Here is a 25,848-nt window from a genome sequence, read left to right as displayed (position 1 = left end):
TCCCAGTGTCTGTGGGACACTGGTAACGAGACTGGTTACAAGTCCTAAACGGCTAGAAGCGGGCACGGGAGGAAAAATTCGCAGTGATCTCGTTTCTTATTCTTTTGATTCTCGATAAAATGTTCATGATAGTAACAGTAATGATTCATAGGGCGTGATGCAACCTTTAATTACAACGGTGGCTTCATCTCTTTCAGTATCAAAGAGAAAGGACTTCCAAATGCGATGGCAGTCACTTTGCTATCAGGCCCTTACCTTTTCCTAGAAATTCGTTCTGAACGATCTGCAACAAAAATTCTCAGGCCTGGCGAATAGAACTATTTAGTAAGGACGAAAAAAATAAGTTGGAGACTTTTTCCCTCTTGATTTCGGCGAAATTAAAAGAAGAAATAAATGACATCGGGATAAGAAATGACAAGCCGACAAGGAATTGAACTACGTAAAGTATTCGAGACAGGGCTTCAGAAGTCAGACATGTTTTGCCAGCATCAGTAAAGGCCAAATCTTGAAAAACCAAGTTTCCACAATTCTTATCTAAATCGTTTTTGGATGCTTTGACTAAATACTCAGCCACCCTTATCCAGAAATAATAAAAACAAGTTAATTTTATCTATTTATTTTTCACCGGTTTGACCAAAGGGTCCAAAAGTTCACACTCCTAAGGACGATTTGATTCGTAATGCTTCCTTACGACTGCCACATTTTTATTGTTGATGAATAAGAAGTTTCTTGTGTTATATCAAATAATAATTTTCCTTCGAATGGGTAAGACAATTCTCCCCATTCAGTCACCAGTGCTGTCATTTACTAAAAATAGAATTCTCCTCTGTTATCATTCTGTCTTGCATGTTTCCGATGAATAATTCAAACAAAGTAGTATGCTTTGGGAAATAATTACAGGTGTTGGTTTCAAATGTATTCAATCTCAATTTTGTGTATGAATTTTAAATCTTGCGGTTTTGATTGAAGATCACGAACGAAAAAATTATTCATTGCACGACCATGTAAAATTGAACGTTTTGAAGATAAAGGGTAAAATTGAAATGTTTTTTCGCGGGTGAAAGTTTTAAGTAAATTTTCAGAGAGTTGTTAGAATAAAAAACCTGGCTTTCGGTGAGTGAAGAGACATATCATCCCAAGTAAGTGGACTGATAAGTGGGAAGGCTGTTATTATTGACCACGTGACAGCTCCGACCAATTGATTTTGCTGCTGTCTAATTTTAATGTGACACGCGGATGAACCAAAGTTATAACAATTCGTGTCAAGTACGGAGTGTTTTGTGTATCGCCAAAACAGGTTTTGTAAGCGCTTCCTCGACAAAAAGGTGGGTTTATTTCTTTTGCTTTTTTGTGCATAAGACAGCCCTTTTAAAGCCCCAAATTTTCGTGCATATCGTTTTTCGTAACAGGTATTTGGCATTATATAATTCTATCTGCGCAGGAAAACTCGTTTCGCAAAATAAATGTTACCAACGTCTGTTAAAAGATATTTGCTCAATTTGCTTCGTTCCTAAATTTTCTTATCGGCGTCAATTTTAAAATATCTTCATTTCATTCTTCCTTGACTGGTCTAACGGCTTCTCATGGCCAAATATTTGTCGCTGTATATACATCGAATAAATTATGCCCTCTCGAATAATAGTCGGCTGTAGATTGAAATTTAGCACCTATGATAATGTGTAGGAGAACATTCTGTCCAAAGCTTTCTGTTGCCGTGGAACGGGTTATCGTAAGTTAAAGAAGAACTGGAAATGGTAATAGCATTCAAATTTTGAAATCGTACATTTGACTTCCAGGAAAGGCTTTTGCTCTGTTTGTCTTTTTGTGCTAATGAATCACTCAATAGACAGTATTTTTGAGGAGGAAAATTCAAGCTTGCGAGTCACATGTTTTGCCATTTTGCTTTAAAATCTGAAACGATAAAATCCACAAAAAAAGCCCTGAGAGGTGAAACCTCAAGAGGTTGTGGACGACAGTATTTCTATTATTTTCCATTGAGTCACGTACGGTCAGAAAATATTTCAGATTTAGAAGACATTTTGAATTTTTAATCATTTTCATGCCACTTGCCGACAGCTACAATTAAACATTCTACTGAGTTGTCGACTTTTAAAGTCCCTTTGACTGTGTCTTAAAAAGAAATGAGTCATATGTCATCAATAATTGATACAATTAACAACTACTGGAATTAAATTTTAAAGTGGTCCTGTTGTCTTTGTGAAAACGGACAATGATTGACATTACATTGAAGGGTAAAGCTAAAAGCTTATTGCAAACAAGACATGTTAACCATTTGAAATATTGCGGCGTTCTTCTTAATTAATATTTAGTCTCTTTTTGACGTTTTCTACACGGCGCAGCAGAATGACAGCCGGTGTTATATGCAGCACGCGGTAAATTCAGTGGACATTGTCCCAGAAATTCATTAATGCTGACTGATAACGGCAATGTTTTTCACTCCCATTTCAAAAAATCATACGAAGTCGCTATTATTGATACTTACTGTAAGGAAGAAAGTCCAGAAATTGCGTTCGTCAGAGTCACTTTTAGTGTTTTAAACTTTTTAATTTTAAAAGCAATAAACACTAGCTTTATGAATTCAACATGATGGCTCTAACAGCTTCTAATTAAGGTCCTCCTATTTTTGGCTACATTCATGATCCCGGATAATTCTTCCCTCAAGCTACAATGTTTAGTTTCTCAATAAACATTTACCTTTTCCTTAATTTCCATTTTCTTTCTTTCGCTCTATAAGGTAAATTTGCCAGGTGATACAAGCTTATTTTCAGTGGCTGGATAAGTCGATTATAGCTTCAGAATGATGATAGTAAACTTTGTATTGTAATACAACTGCATGTTGTTTGTAGCTGAAGTTGAACGATTGAGTCAGTATATCGACATCTTAAGGATAAGCTTTTAAGCTGATAAGAGATTTGGCGCCACTTGAGACTGAAAATAAATTCATTCGAATGCGGCGAGTTTCCTAAATTGAGAACAATTCTTTTATAGTGCCCAGAAATGACAAATGAATAAAGGATGGTAACTTTCTAAAGAAACTGTGGTGCCGCGTCATTAGGGGTATTCTACTGGGTTTATATTGTAAACTGGCCTCAAATGAAGCCCTAGACATAAGGTTGATGATTCAAAAGGTAGATCTGAGAAAAAGAGTAACGAAGTTCGAATCGATAAATTGGAGGAGCGCCGTTATGTCGCACGAGTGGTCGATGCTTGGAGCTCAAACTGGATCAACACTCGGAATCTTGAAAAACTGAGAATTTCTGTCCTCGCAATAACATATGAACATATGAAAGTGGTTTTACGCCTCCTGGCCAAGAACTGTAGCATTTAGGCGCACGTTTGTGTCTTAGATATAAAAGACGTGAAAGAACCCACCCACTGTTCGCATAGAGTTGCAGAAAGTTTTAAGGGAGATTAAAAAAAAGTGGCCAATAGTGCTAACCAGGGTTTCTCTTATATTCGATCTTCAACAAAAACATATCAACAAGGATGGTAAGATATCTCAATCCCAGCGCTTCCGCGGGACTATGATTATGATTGATGCTGTTTAAAAATATTGTAAATTGAAATTCTAGCATAGCAAGAACACGATTCGAAGGCAGAGAATGATCATGAAACTGGGCCTGTATCGAAAAACTTTACTCTGCTAATTTGAATGCAACTAGTTGGGCGCATCTATTTTTAGAGAACGATTCCATTAGTGTCGGCGCACTATTCAAGTGTAAACCATACGAAATTTATAAGAAAAATTAAAATTAAAAGTTAAGAATATTAATTCAGTAGCATTCAAAATAGAGCGCGTATAACTTTCCACACCCTTGATTAGCGTATATCAGCCCAGGCAGCGTCTAATGTTTCTTAGACAAAACCACACCAATATTGTGAAAACCACTAGTCATAACTAATAAAGGATTTTCATCATAATCAATTTCTTCTTTTTGATGTTCTGATAAACATCCCATCGTCTTATGTATTTGCATATGTTCAACACAGCAGCACAATTGATAATGAGTTTATTCGAACAACAGAATTCTGTCCCCAAAGCAAGCAACGTTTTCGTTTTTGCTTTGTGAAAGTCAGGGTTCCCAAAAAATTAGAATCGGTAGTAAAATCTAATTGACGGCTATTTTTTTTCTTGTTTCTTATTTTCTTCCAGTAACTTGCCCGTCTTAGCAAACAAAACCAGTTAAAAATATGTACAAGCAAAATGTACTTCGAAGGGCGAAAGCAGGCTAGTAATTCCTATTAGCTGTCTTCTATGTCTCTGACTTTGTTCTGTGTGGGCTTTCAATGCTTGTCATATCTACTAGCCAAACTATTAAACATAACGAATAGATAATAATAATAATAACACCTTTATTTAGACGCGATAATTTTTAAAGCTGAACAGCTTGTGGGGTCGTGTGCAAATGCAAATAAATTCAAATGATGATGGCATGGGTTTTGGAGGAGAGGGGAATACCGGAGTACCCGGAGAAAAACCTCTCGGAGCAGAGTAGAGAACCAACAAACTCAATCCACTTATGACGCCGGGTCCGGGAATCGAACCCGGGACACATTGGTGGAAGGCAAGCGCTCTCACCACTACGCCAACCCTGCTTCCTGAATTAATTAAGAATTAAGTTTCTTTAGAAACTTAACCTCAATAGAGGTTAAGTTTCTAAAGAAACTGTGGTGCCACGTCGGCGAGGGTTATTACGAGACAATTTGGTTTTATCGAGCGGTTCTATCGACTGAGTTCATATCATAATTTAAATATATTGGCCAAGGCACCGTAAAGAGTTTGTAAAGTTTAAACCATCGACCCAGTTCTTAAACATAGCGTTTTCTGCTTGTGATTCTACTTGCTTTGGAGACAGAATTATGCTCTGAGGAACAGGTGGAGCCTGAAGGTTATTGTAATACGACAAGCTCTTTGTTCAGAGCAAACGTATGCAAAAAAACCATTCGTTATTCTCTAGTTGTCTTCTATTACCAGGATAAGTACGTTTTTTGAACCAACTTTCTTAACATCTTATTGATTTCAGCCCAAGTATTATCATAAAAAAGTTCTTCAAATATCAAAGACATCAAGGTAATATCTTATGCAGTGATCTGTTTCTTGCTTCAGAACTTGGATCAATCATTTAAATGGCAACTGATTCAAACTCTTCAAATTACGCGGAGCCCTCGGCAGAGCGTCTTCATTCGTTCAATCCTACGACGAACCGCTTGTACTGGACTATACGAGTGTTTCTCGCAATTTTTACGATTCTCGGAAATACCCCACTGATATTTCTCCTCGTAACAAGGCGGAAGCTGCGACGCAACGTGTCAAACAAGTTTGTCCTGTCCTTGAACCTGGCGGACCTTTGCGTGGGCTTGTTTGTAACCCCACCTGAGTTACTGTGTACGTACTGGACAACTTGCTCCAGGGAGATCCAATTGGCGATGTACGAATTTTTCGTCTATACCTCACTGTTGTGCTTATGTTTGGTGACTTGGGATCGTTACAAATCTGTCACTCGGCCTTTAACGTATCCTGTTGTAATTGAAATCAAACAATACTTGATCCCTATCCTGGTATGTTGGTTGGTTCCTTTTGTCTTGACCCTCCTTCACTTCACCTATCTGCTGAAGAGTCCTGAGGATCAGAGGACAGGAATGACAGCGTTTGCCATCGTCGAAACACTCCTCTTTGTGGGACTTCCTTGCATTGTGTTACCGTTGGCCTACTTGCGAATCGTGTGCATCATACAGAGACACAAGCAACAGGAAAAGCGCATCAAAGATCAAGTGGACTTTAACTACTCCGTTACTATGTCTGCAGAAGATGTTCTGAGAGAAACAGAATTCAGTACACCGAATTTGACCGTGGCAAGCACAAGAAGTAGAGCGCAGAGTGAATTGTCAAGTGTTGGAATAGAATCTGATGTGGAACGCTCCACAGATGGTAAAACTGCACCTCTCAAGACAAAACCGAGACACCCAAATCACGATCGGTCTATCACAGTGCTTGGCATCGTGATCTTGGTGTTTGTCGGGTGCTGGCTCTTTGCAGCCTATCTTCATTTTAAACAATCTTTCAGCAAAACAGAAGCTATGACTCACTCGGCTCACACCACCATGAATTTGTCGTGGCTGTTCTTACTGGTCCACTCTGCCCTGAATCCCATTTTTTACGGACTGATTAAGAGGGATATAAAGAAAGAAATTAAGAAATGTATAACGTGCCGTGGATAGATGTAGGGCTTAGTGGGATTCCACAATGTTTCTACAGTGATCTTAGCCTTGTTCGAGATGTAACAGGTTCATTGTGTACCAGGAGAGTGGATGACATAGCTTTGCGTGGCCGTGTGCTCGCAACCACGCCCTTAGACCGTAGCTAACGAGCAAAGTCTCTCCAGTTGTGCAGGTCACAAAATTCATTTCTATACAACGTGGAAAACTAGGAGGTAAGCCATTGCCAATGGAAATAACCTGGAAATTGATTGGTAAGAAACGTTAGATTGACTAGATTAGCTTTGAGAAGAAAGCAGTAAAAATCACTCACGATGAAGTCAATAAGTCATTTAGAAGTCTTGATTATATTTGCAGTTAAATAAAAACACGAGCTACTCGTTCACAACACAGGCCATCAATCAGGCCTGTTTTGTTCACGCCTACTTCCTTTTCTAGAACACTGCGTCTGACATAATTCGCAATTCATAAGTCGCGTGCTTTATTGTAACAAATGCAGGGCGGATATATTTAGGAGAAGACTTTTAACTCCGTTTTCAACAGTGCCGAAAATTGAAGACAAACGGGAACGGAATTTAAATTTTTTCCCTCTGGCAGAAAGGACTAAAAGCGTATCTCTAGCTAAAACCCATTTTGCTTCTTAAAGCCAAATCAAAGAACAACCTTTGAACTCACATCACCAACTTTTATTAGCCTTTTCCAGTGGTAAACAAGATACAAATTTATTGTACATTAAAATATACTATAACAACGCGTTTACAATCGTTTGGTGCTTTTTTTTTTTCTTCTTCGCGCTAGAATCATGATAATTAAGACGCAAACAACCCGTTGCTTTACGACAGTTAGGCTTCCATTTGATTTCATACACAACTTGGAGTCTCTCCTCCCCTTGGAAAAAATGAAAGCCATTCGACGAAAAGAAACGACAAGTTGTCCAAATGTGGCGAACCGCACACTTGCGCACTTGCGGCGCTAAATAAATTTTGGGGTCAAAATTGTCGTGACCTACAATTTAATATTTCTAATGGGTACTAATATCATACATAATTCTTTTTAATAGCAATAATTAATAGGCTGAGTAGTGCCTTCAAATCGCCACTCTTAGAATTACAAACCCTTCCACATAGTCCATCACTACAGATCAGAGCGAATAATAATTAACGCCACTGAGGTATTTCGTTAAATATCAAAATCTCAAACCCTCTTGAGTATTATTAACACGCATTTGAGAACCTGAATTCAAAGGGATTATTTTTTTAAGAACATGAACCAAAGTTTAAAGAGAGTTGGTTGCTTTTTTTTTTTGTGTGAAGATTGGCTTAATTCATTAACTTAAATCGTTTCCTAGCAAACTTTAGAAAGCACTCACGGTAAAAAGCAGAGCAGATTGTATCTAAAATTTAACAGCTAAACTCCCCCAACTCAAACCCAAACTACGCAATATAAATATACAGCTAAGAAAAACAAAACACATTTTCTCATCACCGAGTTTCAACATTAACTACCAAACGAATTCATCGCCACTTACTCACGACATGAATATGTATATATAATAGCAATAACAAGTTTAAAAAATTAACAATGCCAAAAATTTGGACAGCCATTGAGCAAATGTTTGAAAAAAGTAACATACAGAAGATATGGCAATACTAAATCACTAAAATAAAATAAACAAGACAATCTCATCGCTGACCTAGCCAAAAATATAACTTGACAACGTTAATTGACAGTTTCTTTTCGTTAATACTAACTCTATCTGAAATGACGAAATACATCCATTGTTTTACACGACACGATAAATTGTCAACAAGTCAAATCACAGTAATTTTTTTTTTTACTTACGATACATATTTATCTATGGAAACCACGGTAGTCAAGAGTTAATCAAACGATTCTTGAAAGAATATACAAATGCCTTCGGTCAGTGAAAGAGCTAATATAATACGATTTTGCCTCTCAAATCTCCTTCCGCCACCTGGGCCGAATACACAAAGACATGCTTTTCACTTATTCACCAGACAAGAGTCCAGTTTAATTCATCAACGACAACAAACGTCGCTGTCCTTCTAAAGATTAAAAAGCATTCGTCTACACAAATCATTCTTGAGCTTTCTACCACTTTTTTTTCTTTTCCCAATGTTCTTTCAGAATGGAGAGGAAACCTGTACTTCGCTTAGGCCTTTGAGATCCAAGCAGAGAACAGTGACTGACCTTTCATCTTCAACACTAAATTATGTTTTCTTCAAGATAGATTTACATCAAACAAAATTAACCATTTTGATTCAAACGATCTTGTCCTTGTTTGTATTAATAAAAAGTTCACCCTTTGATGTCAATCACATTAGTTTACGTGCAGTCTCATCACGTGATAATCATCCGCTCTGAAGTATTTTGATCGTGAACAGTTCAAGCATCACAACATTCTCGCTTAAGGCTCAACCTCGTTTCCAGTTTTTCCCTTCCAAAAACAAGATTGAAAGAGACTGGGAAAGAGTTGAAGTGTGAATGACTATTCAAACCCCCGATTATCATAAAAAAGTCAGCACAAAAATTCGGAATCAAACCTTCTGAAACTTGTTCTGGCACTATCATTACGCTTACAGAATCCATATTCAAGCTTGTACAACCAGTTTCCTACGAACCATGAATACATTTCACTGAAAACCTTAACTACTGACCGGCACTTTAAAAGTGCTTTCATTTTAACGATTACGAAAAGACCAGACGAAATATCCAGTTAGACTGGGAGATAATCAAGCTAAAGTAAAAAATGAACACATTCCACAAAACACCGACAAGGGTTTGATTCTTTGCATAATCCACAATACTCTTGCAAGTTATTATTCAAGCTAGCAATTTGTACAATGACGATTCTTATTTAAACATTAACAACACTTCACTCTTGCACACGGATATCTCCATTACAGCCTGACGTCACCTTTGAAGCATCCATGACGTCATCACTTCCGGCCCATGAGGACGCACAGGAGCTGCGGTAGCTGCTCAACCCACGGAATGGGTCATGCTCGCCTGGAATATCACTCCCCTTGCCACTAAAGCCAAGCCCCATGGGGGCCCCGCGGGAGATCACGTTAGCAAAAGATGGCTTCACGATACAGCGAGGATCTGGTACTATGCCGGCTTGCTGAGCATCTCGGAGAGCCAATTCTTCCGCAAGTTTGCGGTCGTCACGTTCCTGTTTTTCTCGCTCTTGTTGTTGGAGAAGTTGTCGGCGTTCCTGTAGCAGGCGCCTGTGTTCCTCGTGTTTTCTTCGCTTCAGTTCGGCTTCGGCTTCCAAGCTGTCAATAGTCAAGCCGCGGTCGGGAACATCCTGGAGGGGACAGTGAGAGACAGATTACATGGAGAAATCACAGTTTGCTGAGAAAAATTCTGGTAGAGAAGATAACACAACACCTCGAAGACAAATTAGCGTGTCGTAAAGAATTTGAAAATACTACTGACGATCAAAATTTGAATTTACTGAAACCGCGTTATACAAGACAAACGAGCTTTCGTAAATGCACCCCCCCTGACCTCCTCACTCACCTGTGGGTCACGGCTCTGTGATGGCAACTCGCTACCTCTTGTTTCCGGAGGGGATGTTGTTTCACCCTGCTTTAGCTGCTCCTGAAGAGCTCGTGCAAACTGTTCATCTTTCTTGATCTGCTCCTCTTGGCTGGTGAAGAAGAACAAACGCAAACCACTAGAATCGTGCGCTTTTATCAAGAAAGACATTTTCACCGTTATGTAACAATTAACAAATGTAGGCAGCTTGCAAGATGTGCTAAAATACTCTACCTATCCTAGGTTTAAATATTACTCAGAAAGAGAAAAATCCAAACATCCTTCCATACTACCTAAATGCAATTATCTTGTGTCTAAAGTGGTTTAACGCTTCCTTCGCCAACAGCGGGTTCTAATAGTACACAACCTTCCCCTCCCCAATCCGTTCACTCCCCGCCACCCCCCCCCACCCCACCAGATAACTTTAAACAAAAACGGAACCTCTTAATGCCTACCTCGACCATTCATCATTCAAGTCATAAAGTGGGTGCCATAACTTGCGAACCTGAGAATGCTAAAAATAAATTGAGTAAATTAGTTTAAGACAACCACACAAAGGCTACAAAGTCTTAAGATCAATTCCTTTGCTAAAAGCTCACAACGATTCAAAACATAAGATTAATTGCATTTCAAGAATACCTCACTTCCACGAGGTGGGCTCCAAATTTGCGTCGAGTCAGTAATGGTTAAAGGCGACGGGAAACCATTGCTGTCTTCATTTCTCCAAATGTCAGTATCATTACCATGTTGCCACCCCACTGGGGACTGTTGCCTTGGTGACAAGCTAGAGTTTGACGACTGGCTAGCTGCAGGAGAGTGGCTTAGTGGCGAACCACAGCTGACACCACTGTCATTGTCCTTCCTCCAAACCTCTGAGGGATCAAAGTCAAGGGTTGCATCGCTGTTCCGCTGGGATAATATGTCATTCTGTAAAAATTTCGCACAAATAACATCATTTACAAGGGGAAAATGTTGACAAGGCATTCTACATTACTGAAATACAGATGAAGGGAAAATATGCTGACTTTTAACAAGAAATGACAAGCAAAAACTGGAAAGCATTGTCCATATGTAGAGCTGGTTTGTTGTGACTATTCACACTCGGAGAGAATCAGATTACAGAGTGAACATGGAAAACATAAACAGATGAACAAACCTTTTCATCACTAACATCCGATGGAATATAAGGACTCCTTGGCTGTAAAATTCCTCTGTGCATCATAGCATCAGGGTAGTCAATTATCCTTGAGTAGGGGTAATCACCGCGATGTGCAAATGGGTACCCCACGACACCGTGAACTTGTTCATACGACAACTGTCTCCCACAATAGTGCGAACTGTAGTAGTCTACTTGTGGTGCACTGTTCACAAAGGCAATGAAAGATAAATGGAAGAATGCATGAGGATGTGTCTGAGTAAAAGGATTACCACAAAATACTGGTCTAAGAACTCTAATGGTCTGCAAACTCTAATCCCATACAAATCGCATATTAAATGCATAACTCTTTTGAATGCAGGAGAGTTGTTGTCCAGGAAATTAAACCTCCTCATAAACATGTTAATCTACATGAAAGTTGTGTTTTGATTTTGTTGCAATATTCAGAAGTTTTAGGACATTTTCAATTAACTTTAAAAGACTTTGAATATCTCCAACAACTGGCTAACTACACTACTCAATTTACAGAATTTTGTTAATAATCACAACGGTCCAGCCAAATCCGTCATTTCAGTCAGCCCCAGACAGGGTGAACACCAAGGGACAACATCTTGCCATTCAATCCTTAAATCTTTCATTCAACAAAACTAAAAAACACACATGCACATTAAAGTTCAATCTGAACATTGCTACATGTCCTTGACAAGCAGTGGCAATCTACCTGTAATAAGGTGTCGAGTCTGAGGAAAAGCCACCAAATGAATGATCATAGGTGTGATAGCTTGCAGGCTGAGGAGGCAAGGCTCGAAGTCTGTGTCTACCATTGTAAAGAGGAGGATGTTCAACCCTGCCCATGTGATGGTCAATGTGGCCATTTGATATGCCATTTGTTGAAACATTTGGCATGCCATTAGTTATCCCATTTGTCAATCCATTTGCCAATCCGTTCCCCATGCCATTCAATCCTTCATCATGGACAGTCAAAGGAGAACTTCGTGGTGGAGTCAAAACACCTGTACAAATGGAGGAAAAACAGCTTTAACCCTCCACACTCTACCAAAATTGTACATAGAGGTGTTTTCCCTTCCGTTCTACCTTACATGTGATTTTACTAGAGTACTGATATGGAGCATTTCTTCAATAATTAAACACTTCTTCAGCTGACAACAAGGTTGTGGTCTAGCAGCGCCCAGTGGCCCCTGACACCTTACTTTTGCTCTCGGGCAGCTCAGGAATCTTAGTTTTTTCATACAAAGCATATGCTGAGCACCCTGGATTTCACAGTTTCAAAGCACTGGGCTCCATTCAGTTTTCCTTAGAGCACAGCCTTAAACAACATTTTTTTATTCTCATGACCTTGACATCTGACTCAAAGATGAACCAAGGGTGATCCAAAGGGTGAAATTTGATGCTAGCCACTCTAGGAGGTTAATGGATTTAGACTTGTCTTGTTGACAGGGAAAATGACTCCCTGCTCCAAGAAGTTGCTGTAAACAGTTATCCTTTCCAAATCAATAGCTTCTTCCTCTTTCAGTTACTGCATAAATCAAGCTGATAGCATAACACAGAACACTTAACAAAAATACAGTGTTCTCATTTCTCTCAAGATGAAGTCACTTCTGATGTGAATTACAAGGTTGTGACTTTCTACTGCTAGTCTTCTCCATGCCATGTGTCAACCACCATTTCATGAAAAATAGAAATATTTCTTACCCACTGCAACATCCTTCCCCCTTGAAACCACACTGGAATATGAACTGGAAGGATGACCGGCCGGAGGAGTATAGTATTGGATAAACTGCTGCCTGTCCCTTCCAGGTGAAGACACATAGTGATCATAAGCTGGACGTTGTCCACAGTAGCCATTTGAATACTGAGTTTCATTTGAATGCAAGGATACTTGCTTCATTCTGTGTGCTAGAATTTGTTCCTGGCTGTCACGGCGACCCATTTGAGCTTGAGGTACAAAACAATTAGTGGACTGTGGCACATCACCTGAAGAACAGATCAGTGTCATTTCAATGATGAATTGCAAAGATAAATTGAAAGGGTGCGTAGAACAAAAGCTTAAGTGATTTAGGGGGCAATTCATGTAAAGGGCTAACAAAATGATATTTATGCTGAATTGGCCATGAGGGAAAAGGGAGCTGGGTAAAAGTCAGGGACTACGATGTAATAAACTCACAAAAATTCTCACCAGAAGAAATATAAAGAGGAGATGATCTTGCAGAGCCATTGACACCATTTGCAGGAGCCTGGGTAGCAGTTGGACTGCCATCACAACCATTTTCAAGGGGTGAAAACTGATCTGGTGCTACAGAAGGTCCTGGTCCTCTGGCAACGGGTGAGGGGCGAGGTCTCTGAGCTCTTCTCTTACCAAATCTGGGAGCAAAAGTGACACACGTTACAGAAGTACACAGATTACTACTCAAGCTCTGACTGTTGAAAAAGATAATCTGGGAGCAAAAGTGACACACGTTACAGAAGTACACAGATTACTACTCAAGCTCTGACTGTTGAAAAAGATAATCTGAGAGCAAACGTGACACACGTTACAGAAGCACACAGATTACTACTCAAGCTCTGACTGTTGAAAAAGATAATCTGGGAGCAAAAGTGACACACGTTACAGAAGCACACAGATTACTACTCAAGCTCTGACTGTTGAAAAAGATAATGTTTGATATGTTTACATCAGCTATTCTTATCATTTTTCAAAAACACAATAAGAAACCCAAGATCATTGGAACATAGCTGATATTGCTAGTCAGTGATAGTTCTTCTGTATTTCACATTAAAATCTTTATTAATTGGAGGATTTCAAAATATTACTTTAGGATAATGCTGCCCAAACATTAATAGTTGGACCTGAGAAACAAATTTGCAAACTTTATGGAAGAGAATCAAAACAACACCTACTTCTCTAGCTCCTCCTCTGAGTGTGCAAATGTGCAGTGGGTACCTCTCGGACATCCTCCCCTGGTGTGATCCCTGCACATGCTAGTTTTAAACTTGTTGTTGTGTGGCTAAAAGGGAGAGAAAAAAATTTTGCTATTTTCCTGAATAGAAACAATGTATATACCAGGCAAATCATTTCAGTCTTAAGGATAACCAAGATAAGTTTCAAATACACCTGAGTTGATGCACAAATGAGACCACATGTACAGTGCGCAAGACTAGAGCAAGATCACTAAAGTTAGAGAAATTTACAAGAAAAAATTTCACACTGTACTTACTTGTGGTGGATCACCTGATCCTTTCATTCCTCTGCCATGTGACTAATATTAAAAAAAAAAAAACAGAAATATGTAAGCTGTGCTTGGGATCATTCATCACTTTTTAGATGACTAAAGCTGTTACTAACAGTTATGATCTATTTTTCAAATGCAAGACTTGTCCTTCAAACAAAATAGACTCCTTCATATTCAACTGTTGCCCTTGCTGCCTCTGTATGTATCTGATGTTTTCTATGTACTTTTTCAACAATTGGCCTGCAGATGTTCAATGAATTGCAAAGATCATCCTGTCTCTATTTCAAGTAAATAAAGGGGGTAAGTTTCTAAAGAAACTGTGATGCTGCGTCAATGGGGGTAACAAGGTAATTTGTTACCCCCGGTACCCAATTATACCCCTGAGTGGAGAGAGGCATTGTGAGAGTAAATGGGGTAAGTTTCTAAAGAAACTGTGGTGCTGCGTCGGTGGGGGTAACAAGGTAATTTGTTACCCCCGGTACCCAATTATACCCCTGAGTGGAGAGAGGCATTGTGAGAGTAAAGGGGGTAAGTTTCTAAAGAAACTGTGGTGCTGCGTCGGTGGGGGTAACAAGGTTATTTGTTACCCCCGGTACCCAATTATACCCCTGAGTGGAGAGAGGCATTGTGAGAGTAAAGGGGGTAAGTTTCTAAAGAAACTGTGGTGCTGCGTCGGTGGGGGTGACAAGGTTATTTGTTACCCCCGGTACCCAATTATACCCCTGAGTGGAGAGAGGCATTGTGAGAGTAAAGGGGGTAAGTTTCTAAAGAAACTGTGGTGCTGCGTCGGTGGGGGTGACAAGGTTATTTGTTACCCCCGGTACCCAATTATACCCCTGAGTGGAGAGAGGCATTGTGAGAGTAAAGGGGGTAAGTTTCTAAAGAAACTGTGGTGCTGCGTCGGTGGGGGTAACAAGGTTATTTGTTACCCCCGGTACCCAATTATACCCCTGAGTGGAGAGAGGCATTGTGAGAGTAAAGGGGGTAAGTTTCTAAAGAAACTGTGAAGCTGCGTCGGTGGGGGTAACAAGGTTATTTGTTACCCCCGGTACCCAATTATACCCCTGAGTGGAGAGAGGCATTGTGAGAGTAAAGGGGGTAAGTTTCTAAAGAAACTGTGAAGCTGCGTCGGTGGGGGTAACAAGGTTATTTGTTACCCCCGGTACCCAATTATACCCCTGAGTGGAGAGAGGCATTGTGAGAGTAAAGGGGGTAAGTTTCTAAAGAAACTGTGGTGCTGCGTCAATGGGGGTAACAAGGTAATTTGGTACTATCAACTAAGTTGAAATTGTAAATTGGCCACCGTAAAGAGTTAAAAAGCTGGCATTTTGAGCGTTAGCCCTTCGCTCTGACAAAGGGCTAACACTTGAAACGTCAGCTTTTTAACTCTCTATTCCAAGTAGTTTTCTTGTAATCAGAAGACAGTCAAATCAAGGATTGAGTGGTATTATTTTGAAACACAAAAACACAATCACTCACCTTTGAAAAATCAACCAGTCCATGGACCACAGAATGCACTGAAACCATGGCTTGTTCTAGCTCATTCCAGGCTGGACACATTGCCTCTGCAGGAAAAAAAAAATCAAAGACATGTTATCTCAACTAGTAATGCAATTGTTTATGGCCTTGAAGCACAGTACAAGTAGTTGTGTAACTGGGGTGTCTAAATGTATATGATCTCACAGCTATTGTGAACAACTTGGGCAAAACAGGCAAAACAGGCTTACCTTAAAATACCTTTATTAATGAATATTAAGTAGCAGGTCATAGACATTCACATGTCTAATTGCATGTGCTTCTGTATGCAATAACTTGCCATTCTAGCAAAAGAGAGTCCACACAAACCTGGAGATGCATCAATCTTGGACAGTAATTCAAACTGTTCTCTCATTTGACAGAGATTCCCAGGGTCACCAGATCTCTGCAGTGCAATGATCAGCTCTTGGATGCTCTGAGAAAATGAGGCAGGGGTTTGGAGCTAAACAAAAAAAAAAACAAAAACAAAACAAATCAGTTTTGACAGTATTGCTACCATTTCAAGCGGTAGAACAGTGAAGGAAACCTTTAACACTCCCACTCCTTTGAAAGATCCTTACAGGTCTACCTGTACCAGAAATACTAATTGTGATGGTGATAATACTGCTGATTCACCTCTTCAACAATGAAATAAGTCAAATATACTTTAAACTGGTTTGGTTTAACTGCGTACCCAGTTTTATATCATTAAAGGTGATGCCATGTAACTCAACAACACACCTTGTCAATGATAGATTGCATGTGAGACTTGTGATCCATGTCACCATAGAGAAGTGAAGACCACTGGTCTGGCAGAATGCGCAGCCCTGCTTCTGTTGCGATTTGCACTATCTGTGCATCATGTTCTTTCCGCAATGCATCATAGGTGCGGTACTGATGACAAAAACAACAACAAAGGCAAAATAGTGATTTTATGTCTAACAATTACAACCAACACATTCAACAACCATTGTTTATTCACTAGAAAAATTTACCAATCCTGTGAATTGAATGGTTGATCCACTGTTCATCTAAAAAACACTTAACAGCTTTTTCCATCATTTTTGCCCCTTTATCTTCAGAACCAAAAAAAACATGTACCTGTTCTTTGAGCTGCATCAGAGAAGACTCATTGTTCTTTTTCTCAACCTGAATGAAAAAATTGAGTCAACAATGACAGATCAACACTTTTAAAATACATTAATAACATTTATAATGTGCATCACACAGAAACCTCCACTGGCACATGTAGTCTGATATAAGCATAGCACACTCCTTAACCTACATGAGAAATCTCTCAATGTAAACTGCAGGGCTCGAATTTAATTTTTGGATCATTAACCCTTTGGGTTAGTAGACATCTTTTTTACTATCCAAATTATAAAATTTGGTATCCAAGCTCACAAGTTACAATATCTCAAATATTGAACATTTTGCTAATAACAACCAAGACAAATTAAAGAGCAGCTGAAATTGAATGGTTACCTTAAAAACCTTGACAGTTATGCACCTATTTTAATTCCCTCTCATTTACCACGATTAAAGAACTCTGCATAATTCAGTGCCGAACTGCTAGAACCTCGTGAACAATAATATTTTGGTGTAAATAAATATCTGCAATGTGGCGGTCTGATAAAGTTGTGTCTAGATCCCCACATTCAACACAAATTCGCATTCAGGGCCTTAGCGCTCAAAATGGCTGTAAAGCTCGATTCGATCCCAAAGATGGCAAGAACAAATTGTTTGAGACAGAAAACAAGCTAATGCAAGTAAATAACACATAAACCATTCCTAAAACTTAGTATTTATTTGTAAAAAGGCTATTTCCATAACATAATTTAAATATGTTAGAAAATTTTACTAACCATGTCGGGTTAGTTGGAAACATTTTTAGTAACCAAACGTTGAAAATTACTAACCATTGGTTAACAAGTTACTGTTAATTTCGAGCCCTGAACTGTGTTTTTCAATTGACAGACTTCCAATCCACTACAATCCTCCTTTTGGGGGTAAAAACTCACCTTAAAACAGGATGCTCTGTAAAGCAACTGCACTACATGGCCGATACTTGTTTTGGAAGCCTGTGGAAACTGAGATTCCAGCTTCTGGACCACAAAAAGAACCAAAACCTTTCTCGACAAAGCCTCTCCACCTTCAAGAGCCAACAAAATCAGTTTTAAAGCTTCTTCCTGCATGGCTGGTCCTAAAAACTGGCAACCACGATTCCGCACAGCAGCCCATAAATTAGCTGAAAGTTGTTGCTGATTTTGATGTAATAAAATGAGCTCTGTAACTGTCCTTTCTCCCAAGCTCCTGGCCGCACGCATGGCTCTAGTTCGTCCATCTCCCTCTGCAACTTGACAGTTAACTAATGTTACAAGCTTCCGCTGCATGGGTCTGGTTAGGATGTTATTCCCATTGCCATTGATGGAACCATTACAGGTGCTGCCATTGACATTTCCATTCACTGTACCATTGACAGTGCCATTGACAGGTTTTAAGAACAGGGCAAGCTTTTCAATACAGCTAGTTGATTTTCTATAACAAGTGGCATTTTCTTTAACACTGTCAATTGGGGGAAGCCCGTTGTCTGGTATTTCCACTCCAACTAATTGAAGCAAAGCATAGTTGTATGGAAGTTTGGTTATATCTGTTTCCACAGAAGCCTGGTCAAATGGGCACTGTGTTTTAGACAGTTTTGACAGGCAGGAAACACATAATGTGTGTCCACATCCCAAGCTGATTGGCTGCCTGTCACGATTGTCAAATTCATTGTAACATATTGGGCACTGAAGAAATTCTGTCCACTGAGGCGTTTGAATTGGCATGACTGATGCTAGCTAATGCACACACTGCAGTTTTATGGAAATTAATTGATGCTAAATACCATGGGTATCCTGCAATGAAATAATGAACAATTAGACTTGAAATTGTTACAAATTTACAGATATTTTAAAGGAATATCATAAATTGTTAGTGCTCTAATTAGCTGCCAGCATTTGATAATAAGCAATCACATTAATATCCGTTACTGTTTCAGCTGAAAAGTAAGTTTTGCAATTTAGTTTTACAATTTGAATTTACTTTGAAAGGAATTTCATGTCACAGCCAAGAAGACTAAACTAGGATTCAATAACAATAAAAGGAAAAAAACAGAAGCTATAACAATTTAACCAACATCAATATCAAGACATCTAACTCAACAGAGCACACCACTGGCATTCCAATACAGCTACTGTCAGTAAAAAAAGTCAGTAGCCAGTAGTTTACCCATAACCTTAACAATAAAACTAATACATGTACTTCAAAATAAATGTTAACCTCATCTTTATGTCAAACTTGCCGCATGTGAAGTTATTAAGGTAGTTTCTGTACCAAACATCAATGTGTCATGTAAAGAAAACTTATAGCACTGATTAAGCTACTTCTAAAATCCCTCTTTCAAGGTGTATGTAATGAGTTAATATGTCAAATTTGTACAAGGAACTGTACAAATTGTGTAACTGCTATTCTTCTGACATATTCAAACTAAACTCAAACAAACATGAATTACATGTATGTCTGATCAAATTTCAAATGTTTCCTTTTTTGGAAATAAGTTTTTGCATGCTTAAGGTTTTTCCAGATCATAAGGAAGTAACCCTCATCAACAAGTTCTTACAAATACAATATGAATCCATGAAACAAAAAAAAAGTTGATGAAAGGCAAGCAAAAAGTTGCACAAAGAGACAAGTCCCTGATTTTTGCTGCTTTTACTTGATACCATAAAATTCCCTAAATTTTCAATCTACAGTTTTAAGTTACAGTTTAGAGAAACAGTAAACTCACAACCACTTCATCAATGTGATTCCTGATGGCTTTGAGCCAGTAAAATTGAATTATGCTGACTCATACAGTCATGTGATAGAAGTGAAACTACTTTCTATAATGCTGATCTAACAGGTTTCTAGGAAAGGAAACAAGCCAATGTACATGTAAAGTCACCACCATCAGATAATCTATTTCCTTACTTGAAAAACAGAGAAAATAAAGCTTCAATCTGTAGACTGTACTCAAATTAGTACACATATATAACTAAGTCAGGGTTACATTCCTGAATGGATAGATATCATAATCAAATAATATTATGCTCTCCTTAATACATGTACAATAAGAATTTATAGACAATTTAAAAGACAATTACTCTGCATCCTTACTATTCTAGCTCTAGGTGTTTCAAATACTGAAACCCACTAGTTGTACTAAATTTAACCAGTCTTTCACATCTCTAGAAATAGAATTGAATTCTAGTGACCTTTCCACATCACTTGAAAAGCAAACAAAGTAAATCTTTTCTAAAAGCCATAAAGGTCCACATATTTAATTTCATACATAAAACTTCAAATAGTGCCCAACACACTTGAAGATTATTCAACAAAATACCTATATTATGTCTTAGAAAGAAAATTAGAGACTGTAAATTAAACATAAGAAAGAAGAAAGAGCTTCCTGTTTACACATATTTCAGTCAGCCTTGCATGAAAGAATTTTGTGCCATAATACACCTTTTCTTCTAGAAACACTTACCAACAGCTTGGCAATCAGACAACTTGAAAATAACTGAAAGCACATCTCATCAAAAACTCAAGTTGTGCGAGAAAACTTCTATTTCTGTTGATGCAGTTTCATTTCCGAGAAAACAAATCAAAATTGTACTCTTTCCTCATACACAACGATGGCAAAATCCCCCCGTATCACTTAATGACTCCAAAGTTATTTGAAAGTGCGAGAAGAGTGGAAACTAAATTCTAAAGCAGCGAGCCATAATCAAAGCAAAGATACATCATCTCCTCAAAATGTAAAAGATATTATGCTAAATTTTGATTCTAAAATTGTTCTTCCAGTACATCATGTCTGAAGTAAAATTTTATTCCTGGTGGTGTGAAGAGGTAAAGCAGAATCACAGCTTAGAAAAAAAATCATGCAATGATTACTTAAGTACAACACTCTAGCCCTGTGTGCCAAGACACAATGCTCGTATATGATATACGTATGGACCAGTAAATAGCTTCATTGTGTATGTTACTATAAATGGCTGCAAATTATTTTTTTCTTTCGTTGATTATGTTGGAACATGTTGAAAGTAATCTTGCTTCCTTTTGCAAAGTAAATTATCTTCTGGTCATCAATAAGCTATGACTACCGCGAAAAACTTGAGAAACATTTCCAAAATATTACAACAGCATCGAACTGGCGACAGTTACGTAAATGTTAATTTATGTTTTTAACGAGATTATACAGCTGGGATTGAAATCGAATACCTGTAAAAGTCGATCAAAGCCCTTTCCACAACTTTGAAATGTTTAATTTGAACGTGCTTTGAAAGATTACAAAAGATGAGCTCTCTGAACTTTCGAATTCCCGAGCAAGATGTTTCGTGACCAAAGCGAGATATGCATTCATAAGCATAAACTGAACTACGAGACTTCCTGTTGAAGTACAGTCACAAACAAGAACACTGCAGTATATTGAACATTTCGTGGACTTTGGATGGCGAAAATAACATTTAAGTGAGACTTCGGTCACTATAATACTAAACCATACAACTTCATCCATTCAACATCATACATAAAGAAGAAACTGTCAGAAGTGCCGAGCTATGAAATAAATTCTTTAGGGACTGCCTTGAGGTCATGTGAATTTGACGAATGCATAACAAAGCTCAATATGATCTCTTCGCACTGAGAAAGTACAGATTAAACCAAAATTAAAATCTTACTTGAGTACAAAATAAGCACTTTGGAAACAACAATACGCAAGAAACGAAGGTCTTTGCTTTTACAAACGCGATCCTACATAAGCAGCATATTTCCTATTAAAATTTCTGAACAGTTGACAAGCCCGAACAAAGAACCACAACATTACGACAAAGCGCCCGATTTAGAAGCGCTTCATCGTATTTGAAATCCACCGATCTTCTCTCTCGAAAGAATCGCTTTTACAGTCGTGGGACTCAAGAGTACTAATATAAATGCGGGGAAAAATACACGAGGTAGATCGATACCCCCCTACACGTAGCACAGTGCAAAGTTACATGTTTCTGCACGTTCCCAAGACTGCAAAAGCGATCTTCGTTTCACGCCTCATTCACTCACCTTAAACATATACAAAATTGCTATCCAACACTGGAAAACACTTGCACGCACAAACAATGCCTTGACCTATCCAAAAGGCTTTTCAAGAAAGCAAGAACTCAACGATGAATTGCAGCAAAATCGCACTTATTCGGATCTCTCCCCGCAAGGAAGTCGAGTTTCGTTTCCCAAAGAGGAATTTTAAGCGTACAGACACACAAAAGATGTCGTTATTGAGTCGTTGAACACTCCCAAAGGAAGTATGGTGAAATTTTCAACTCTGGCGAATGAGGTGAACACCTCACATTTGAAAATCTCTATTCGAGTGGACGGATTTTAGCTTGTGCTGCTCGAGAGGTTCGTCAGTTCCATGACCGATGATATACGCCATTGACCGGATAAAGCAACTGACGGTATCTCCCCCCCGGGGTTAACGTCATCCCTTGGTAAGCTACTGCGCCTGCACCATGGGCTAATTAGAAGGGAGTTATCGAATTTCATTGGTCTGGTTGGAAAACAAAGAATCGATACCGCCCCAGAGGAGGGGGGCGAGGTAGAGAGGTGCTTTGTTTCTAGAATATTTTTTCACGCAACGCTAAATCAGCTGTGATCACACTGAAACTAAATTAGGCATTACACTTTTCAAGGCGTTTCCCTTCAGCAAGATCGCTTTTTCAACAGATCATCGTTATATAATATTCACCCCTCTTTTGGACTCGTTCTTTGGACTTTGGATCAGGAAATCGTTGTAAATCTTCGGTTTTAATTTTGTTAAATACGAATGGATATAACTTGTCTGAGCTACAGGCCCAGACAGATTCCTTTGTTTTCCGGCAGCGAAGGATCAAAACATTTGACAAGTCCAACAAACGATCTTACCTGTAAATTGAATCTTCTTGTCGCCATGTCAATATAAAAATTTTTGTGGAGCCAAGTGAGAGCGGAGAGTCTGGATTATGTAAAACAGTACGGTTATCGCACAATATATATTTTTAACTCGAAGCTTTGAACCCTGAAACTTTTCCACCTGTTGTTAGCAGTATTTGTTTAATCGTTGTTTACTTCAACAATTTTAGTTGTTAGTGTTAGATACATGTACCCTAAAATACAAAATCCTTCGGCTTAGCTAGAGCCAGACTGCAAGTACGAACATTGAGTTTCGATAGAATAATAGCATTTGTATGATAATAATATCATGCAGCTAAACTCGTGTCGACTTGCTGTTTTAAACATTTCCCCAAGATTTTCTTTTTTAACACCCTCCTCTCCCACCCCCTTTCGCTATCATAACAATACCCCTGCGCACTAAGTGTTGTTAAGCGTGGGTGTCAATGTATTCTGTTAAGACATTTAAGGGAAACTTTTACATAGTTCCGCTTAAATCAGAATAGCTTTATTCATCGTGCAACGTGCAAGACAAAGTCACGAGTTACTTGATTTCGTAAAAACCGGAAATGGGTTGTCAGCACGGCGGAAAGCAAAAAATGAAGACATCGTTCATCAATCGCTGCTCCACGATTTGTTTTGTTTTGTTTTTTTTTTTCATATTTGCTTCACAAAAATTGGCAAAGCGTTCAGTCTGAATAATTATTCCAGTGAGACTGAAAAACTGATCAAGAGCGTACGATTCTTGACTACATTTAGCCAGTGATAGGTTAAACGGAGGAAATTAGAAGATTCTTAATGAACAAAGAGCCCACGCAGTTTGAAGTATAAGAAGGAAATTTCAAATTAAATCGACTTCCGGTGGTGTAAAAGGGTGGAAAATTCAAATAACCCTTCCATTTACAGCGATCGGCTGTTCGATCCGCAATTAGATACCTAAAATAAAGCTTTGAATAACGTTAGATTATTTTTCTACAGGGGAAGTTTTGACTATTTTGCCGAAGCCGTGACAGGTCTTTTACAGGTACGACAAATGTACCAAGTGCAGCCGGCAACAGTAGATGCCGTTGTTATTCTCAAATTTTCTCGTATTTTCCCAATGAAACCCTGGAATAACCTTTAAACAGTTTTCTCCAGTAATGTATAAACCTAAAAATAGCACGTTGGGGACTTAAATTTTGACAATAATTCTGTTTCCGAAAAATTGATGTATGCAGAGCCGAGCCCATGCGCGCACGTGGCTAGGGAAATTTAATTTAGATCGAAATGCAACAGGTGATTAATGAAGTGTTCCAAAGGATGTAGGCGGCCCGAAAATCCCTCCGCTCTTTTATCATCAAACTTAAACTTCCTCCAATAATATAACGATCACTATTGATTTAACACAAACCACTGATATAAGGAGAGTAATAAATCGCTGAAGATCTAGGAAGCGAAAGGATAGTTTGTTGATGCTTCCGTTTCGAAAACAACCAAAGTACGTGTGGGATATAACTCGCTGTTAAATGATGAAAACTGGTTTTGTAAAGTTGTTACATGGTCTAATTCACAGGCCAAATTTTAGCTGAGTTATATCGTAGTTACAAGAAAGAGAATTTGATTAATGACTGAAAATTTATGTAAGATAACAGTTATAGGACTGTAAAACTGTAACTGACCTTGCAGTCATCTGGACTCAAGTCCATCCAGAGGGGGAAATTTCCCGTCTAAATCCAGATCCAGCTGCACTTCCTCAACACTATCCACCTCGCTAATAACCGCTTTTCTCGAGGTCGCCGCGGACTTATAAGTCACAACGCCCTATTCGTTGCTGAGAAAAACAAAAAATATTTATAAAAAAGAATTACGCCATAGAACTTGAGGCAGACTATTCACTGGTTTTTGTTCCACCAAATGCTTCAGATTAAGGTGTGGTGTTTTGTTTACCGCGGTCATGTCACGGCAAAAAATAGGCTATTTTTTGAGGCCGAAGGATTATTTTGGTTCGACTACACCGCAAAGATTGCGCATCAGAAATTATTATGAGAAAAAAACTGTCAACAATCAGTCAAGGTTATGCGGTCAGATTCAAGACGAAGGCTGGCGTTCTCTCTTCTCCGTTGCACCTCAATAACAAAATGCGTAATGATATGGCTCTGAAACACTGGAAATTCCAGTGATCGACAGGTTTTGAACAAGTGACAGGAAATCTCTGGCTGACAAACAGCAGATCTTGGGAGCTCGCGGATTCCGTGCCAAGTATGTAAAAAAATATCATACGGTTATAGAGCGTCGACGGCTTAACAGGTGTTGCACTGACACTGAAAACATATTTGGGCTTAAGTACCTCTGGTAGAAATTCACCTAGATGAAGTGAGGTTTATCTTTGAGCAACATTCTTGTGTTTCACCATCATTGCTAAAATACTTTCTTGGGTTAACTGATCTAAACTATGGTAACTTTTAGAAACGACAACATAATAGGATAAAGTTTCAATAATTTAAACAACAATTTAATTAACGTGATCGTAAACAACTGGTAAAGGACTAATGCATTTTTCCATCTACACAACTAAACAATCTGTTTGTCGCTTCGACGTGGTTGTTATTGGTCAAGTCTATTCGTTTAATTTACCCCTAGTTCCATGCCGGTTTTTTTCTGAAAGCGAAAATTTTTTAATGCTTCAACGGCGACAAATTCGCTTGTTTTTACGATTGGAATTAAACGTCGCCATCTTTATCAAACATCCCAAGTACTTAGACGAGTAAAAGCAGATGTGAAAAGGAAATCTTAGCCTGTCCAGGCAATCAGCAACACAATAATAGTTAGCGTTTGCAACCTTTTCCTCTAAATCATGACAGAACTAGCTGAAATAACGTTAACCCTGTTGCCTTTGGCGATCTAATCTATTATTCTCCCATAAACCAGCCATACATTTTCTTTTCAACCTTTTGGAAGAATTTGTGATGCTGTGTCAGGTGACTGTCACTGTGGCTGATGATGAGCTCGTCTGTGCTCTCTTCTCGTCACGTGATTGCTTCAGAAAATGTCGAAATTCAAGGAAAAGTTTATAATTTCCTCGAGTTAAACAGTCAAAACTGAATTTCTGAGTTCGTAGTTAAACTAGACAAAGGCAAAAGATTTGTC

General features: G+C 38.7%; 2 protein-coding genes across 4 annotated transcripts; one reads left to right on the top strand and one right to left on the bottom strand.

The window, feature by feature from the left end:
* The first annotated feature begins 1,213 nt into the window (after positions 1–1,213).
* LOC111328848 (octopamine receptor beta-2R) lies at positions 1,214–7,538 on the top strand. Of its 2 annotated transcripts, none has more exons than XM_022933382.2 (2): positions 1,214–1,325; positions 5,046–7,538. In XM_022933382.2, exon 2 carries the CDS (start codon positions 5,149–5,151, stop codon positions 6,238–6,240), a length of 1,092 nt encoding a protein of 363 aa, XP_022789117.2. In that variant the 5' UTR covers positions 1,214–1,325; positions 5,046–5,148; the 3' UTR covers positions 6,241–7,538. The 2 variants fall into 2 exon arrangements, with proteins under 2 accessions (XP_022789117.2, XP_022789116.2); XM_022933381.2 differs by having other exon boundaries at positions 1,215–1,325; positions 5,129–7,538.
* LOC111328847 (uncharacterized) lies at positions 6,902–24,506 on the bottom strand. Of its 2 annotated transcripts, none has more exons than XM_022933380.2 (16): positions 24,381–24,506; positions 17,745–18,620; positions 16,825–16,872; positions 16,465–16,617; positions 16,054–16,186; positions 15,688–15,773; positions 14,194–14,235; positions 13,877–13,983; positions 13,155–13,339; positions 12,671–12,952; positions 11,679–11,970; positions 10,958–11,162; positions 10,441–10,728; positions 10,257–10,315; positions 9,784–9,913; positions 6,902–9,568 (listed from the first exon to the last, which is right to left on the bottom strand). In XM_022933380.2, exons 2-16 carry the CDS (start codon positions 18,549–18,551, stop codon positions 9,134–9,136), a joined length of 3,252 nt encoding a protein of 1,083 aa, XP_022789115.2. In that variant the 5' UTR covers positions 18,552–18,620; positions 24,381–24,506; the 3' UTR covers positions 6,902–9,133. The 2 variants fall into 2 exon arrangements, with proteins under 2 accessions (XP_022789115.2, XP_022789114.2); XM_022933379.2 differs by lacking the exon at positions 24,381–24,506 and adding an exon at positions 21,859–22,256.
* Between the last annotated feature and the right edge of the window lie 1,342 nt (positions 24,507–25,848).

This window comes from Stylophora pistillata, chromosome 4, assembly GCF_964205215.1.
Source record: "Stylophora pistillata chromosome 4, jaStyPist1.2, whole genome shotgun sequence".
Classification (NCBI taxonomy): Eukaryota; Metazoa; Cnidaria; class Anthozoa; order Scleractinia; family Pocilloporidae; genus Stylophora; species Stylophora pistillata.
The sequence above is the reverse complement of the archived record's forward strand: the minus strand, read 5'-3'. Positions and strand labels throughout refer to the sequence as shown.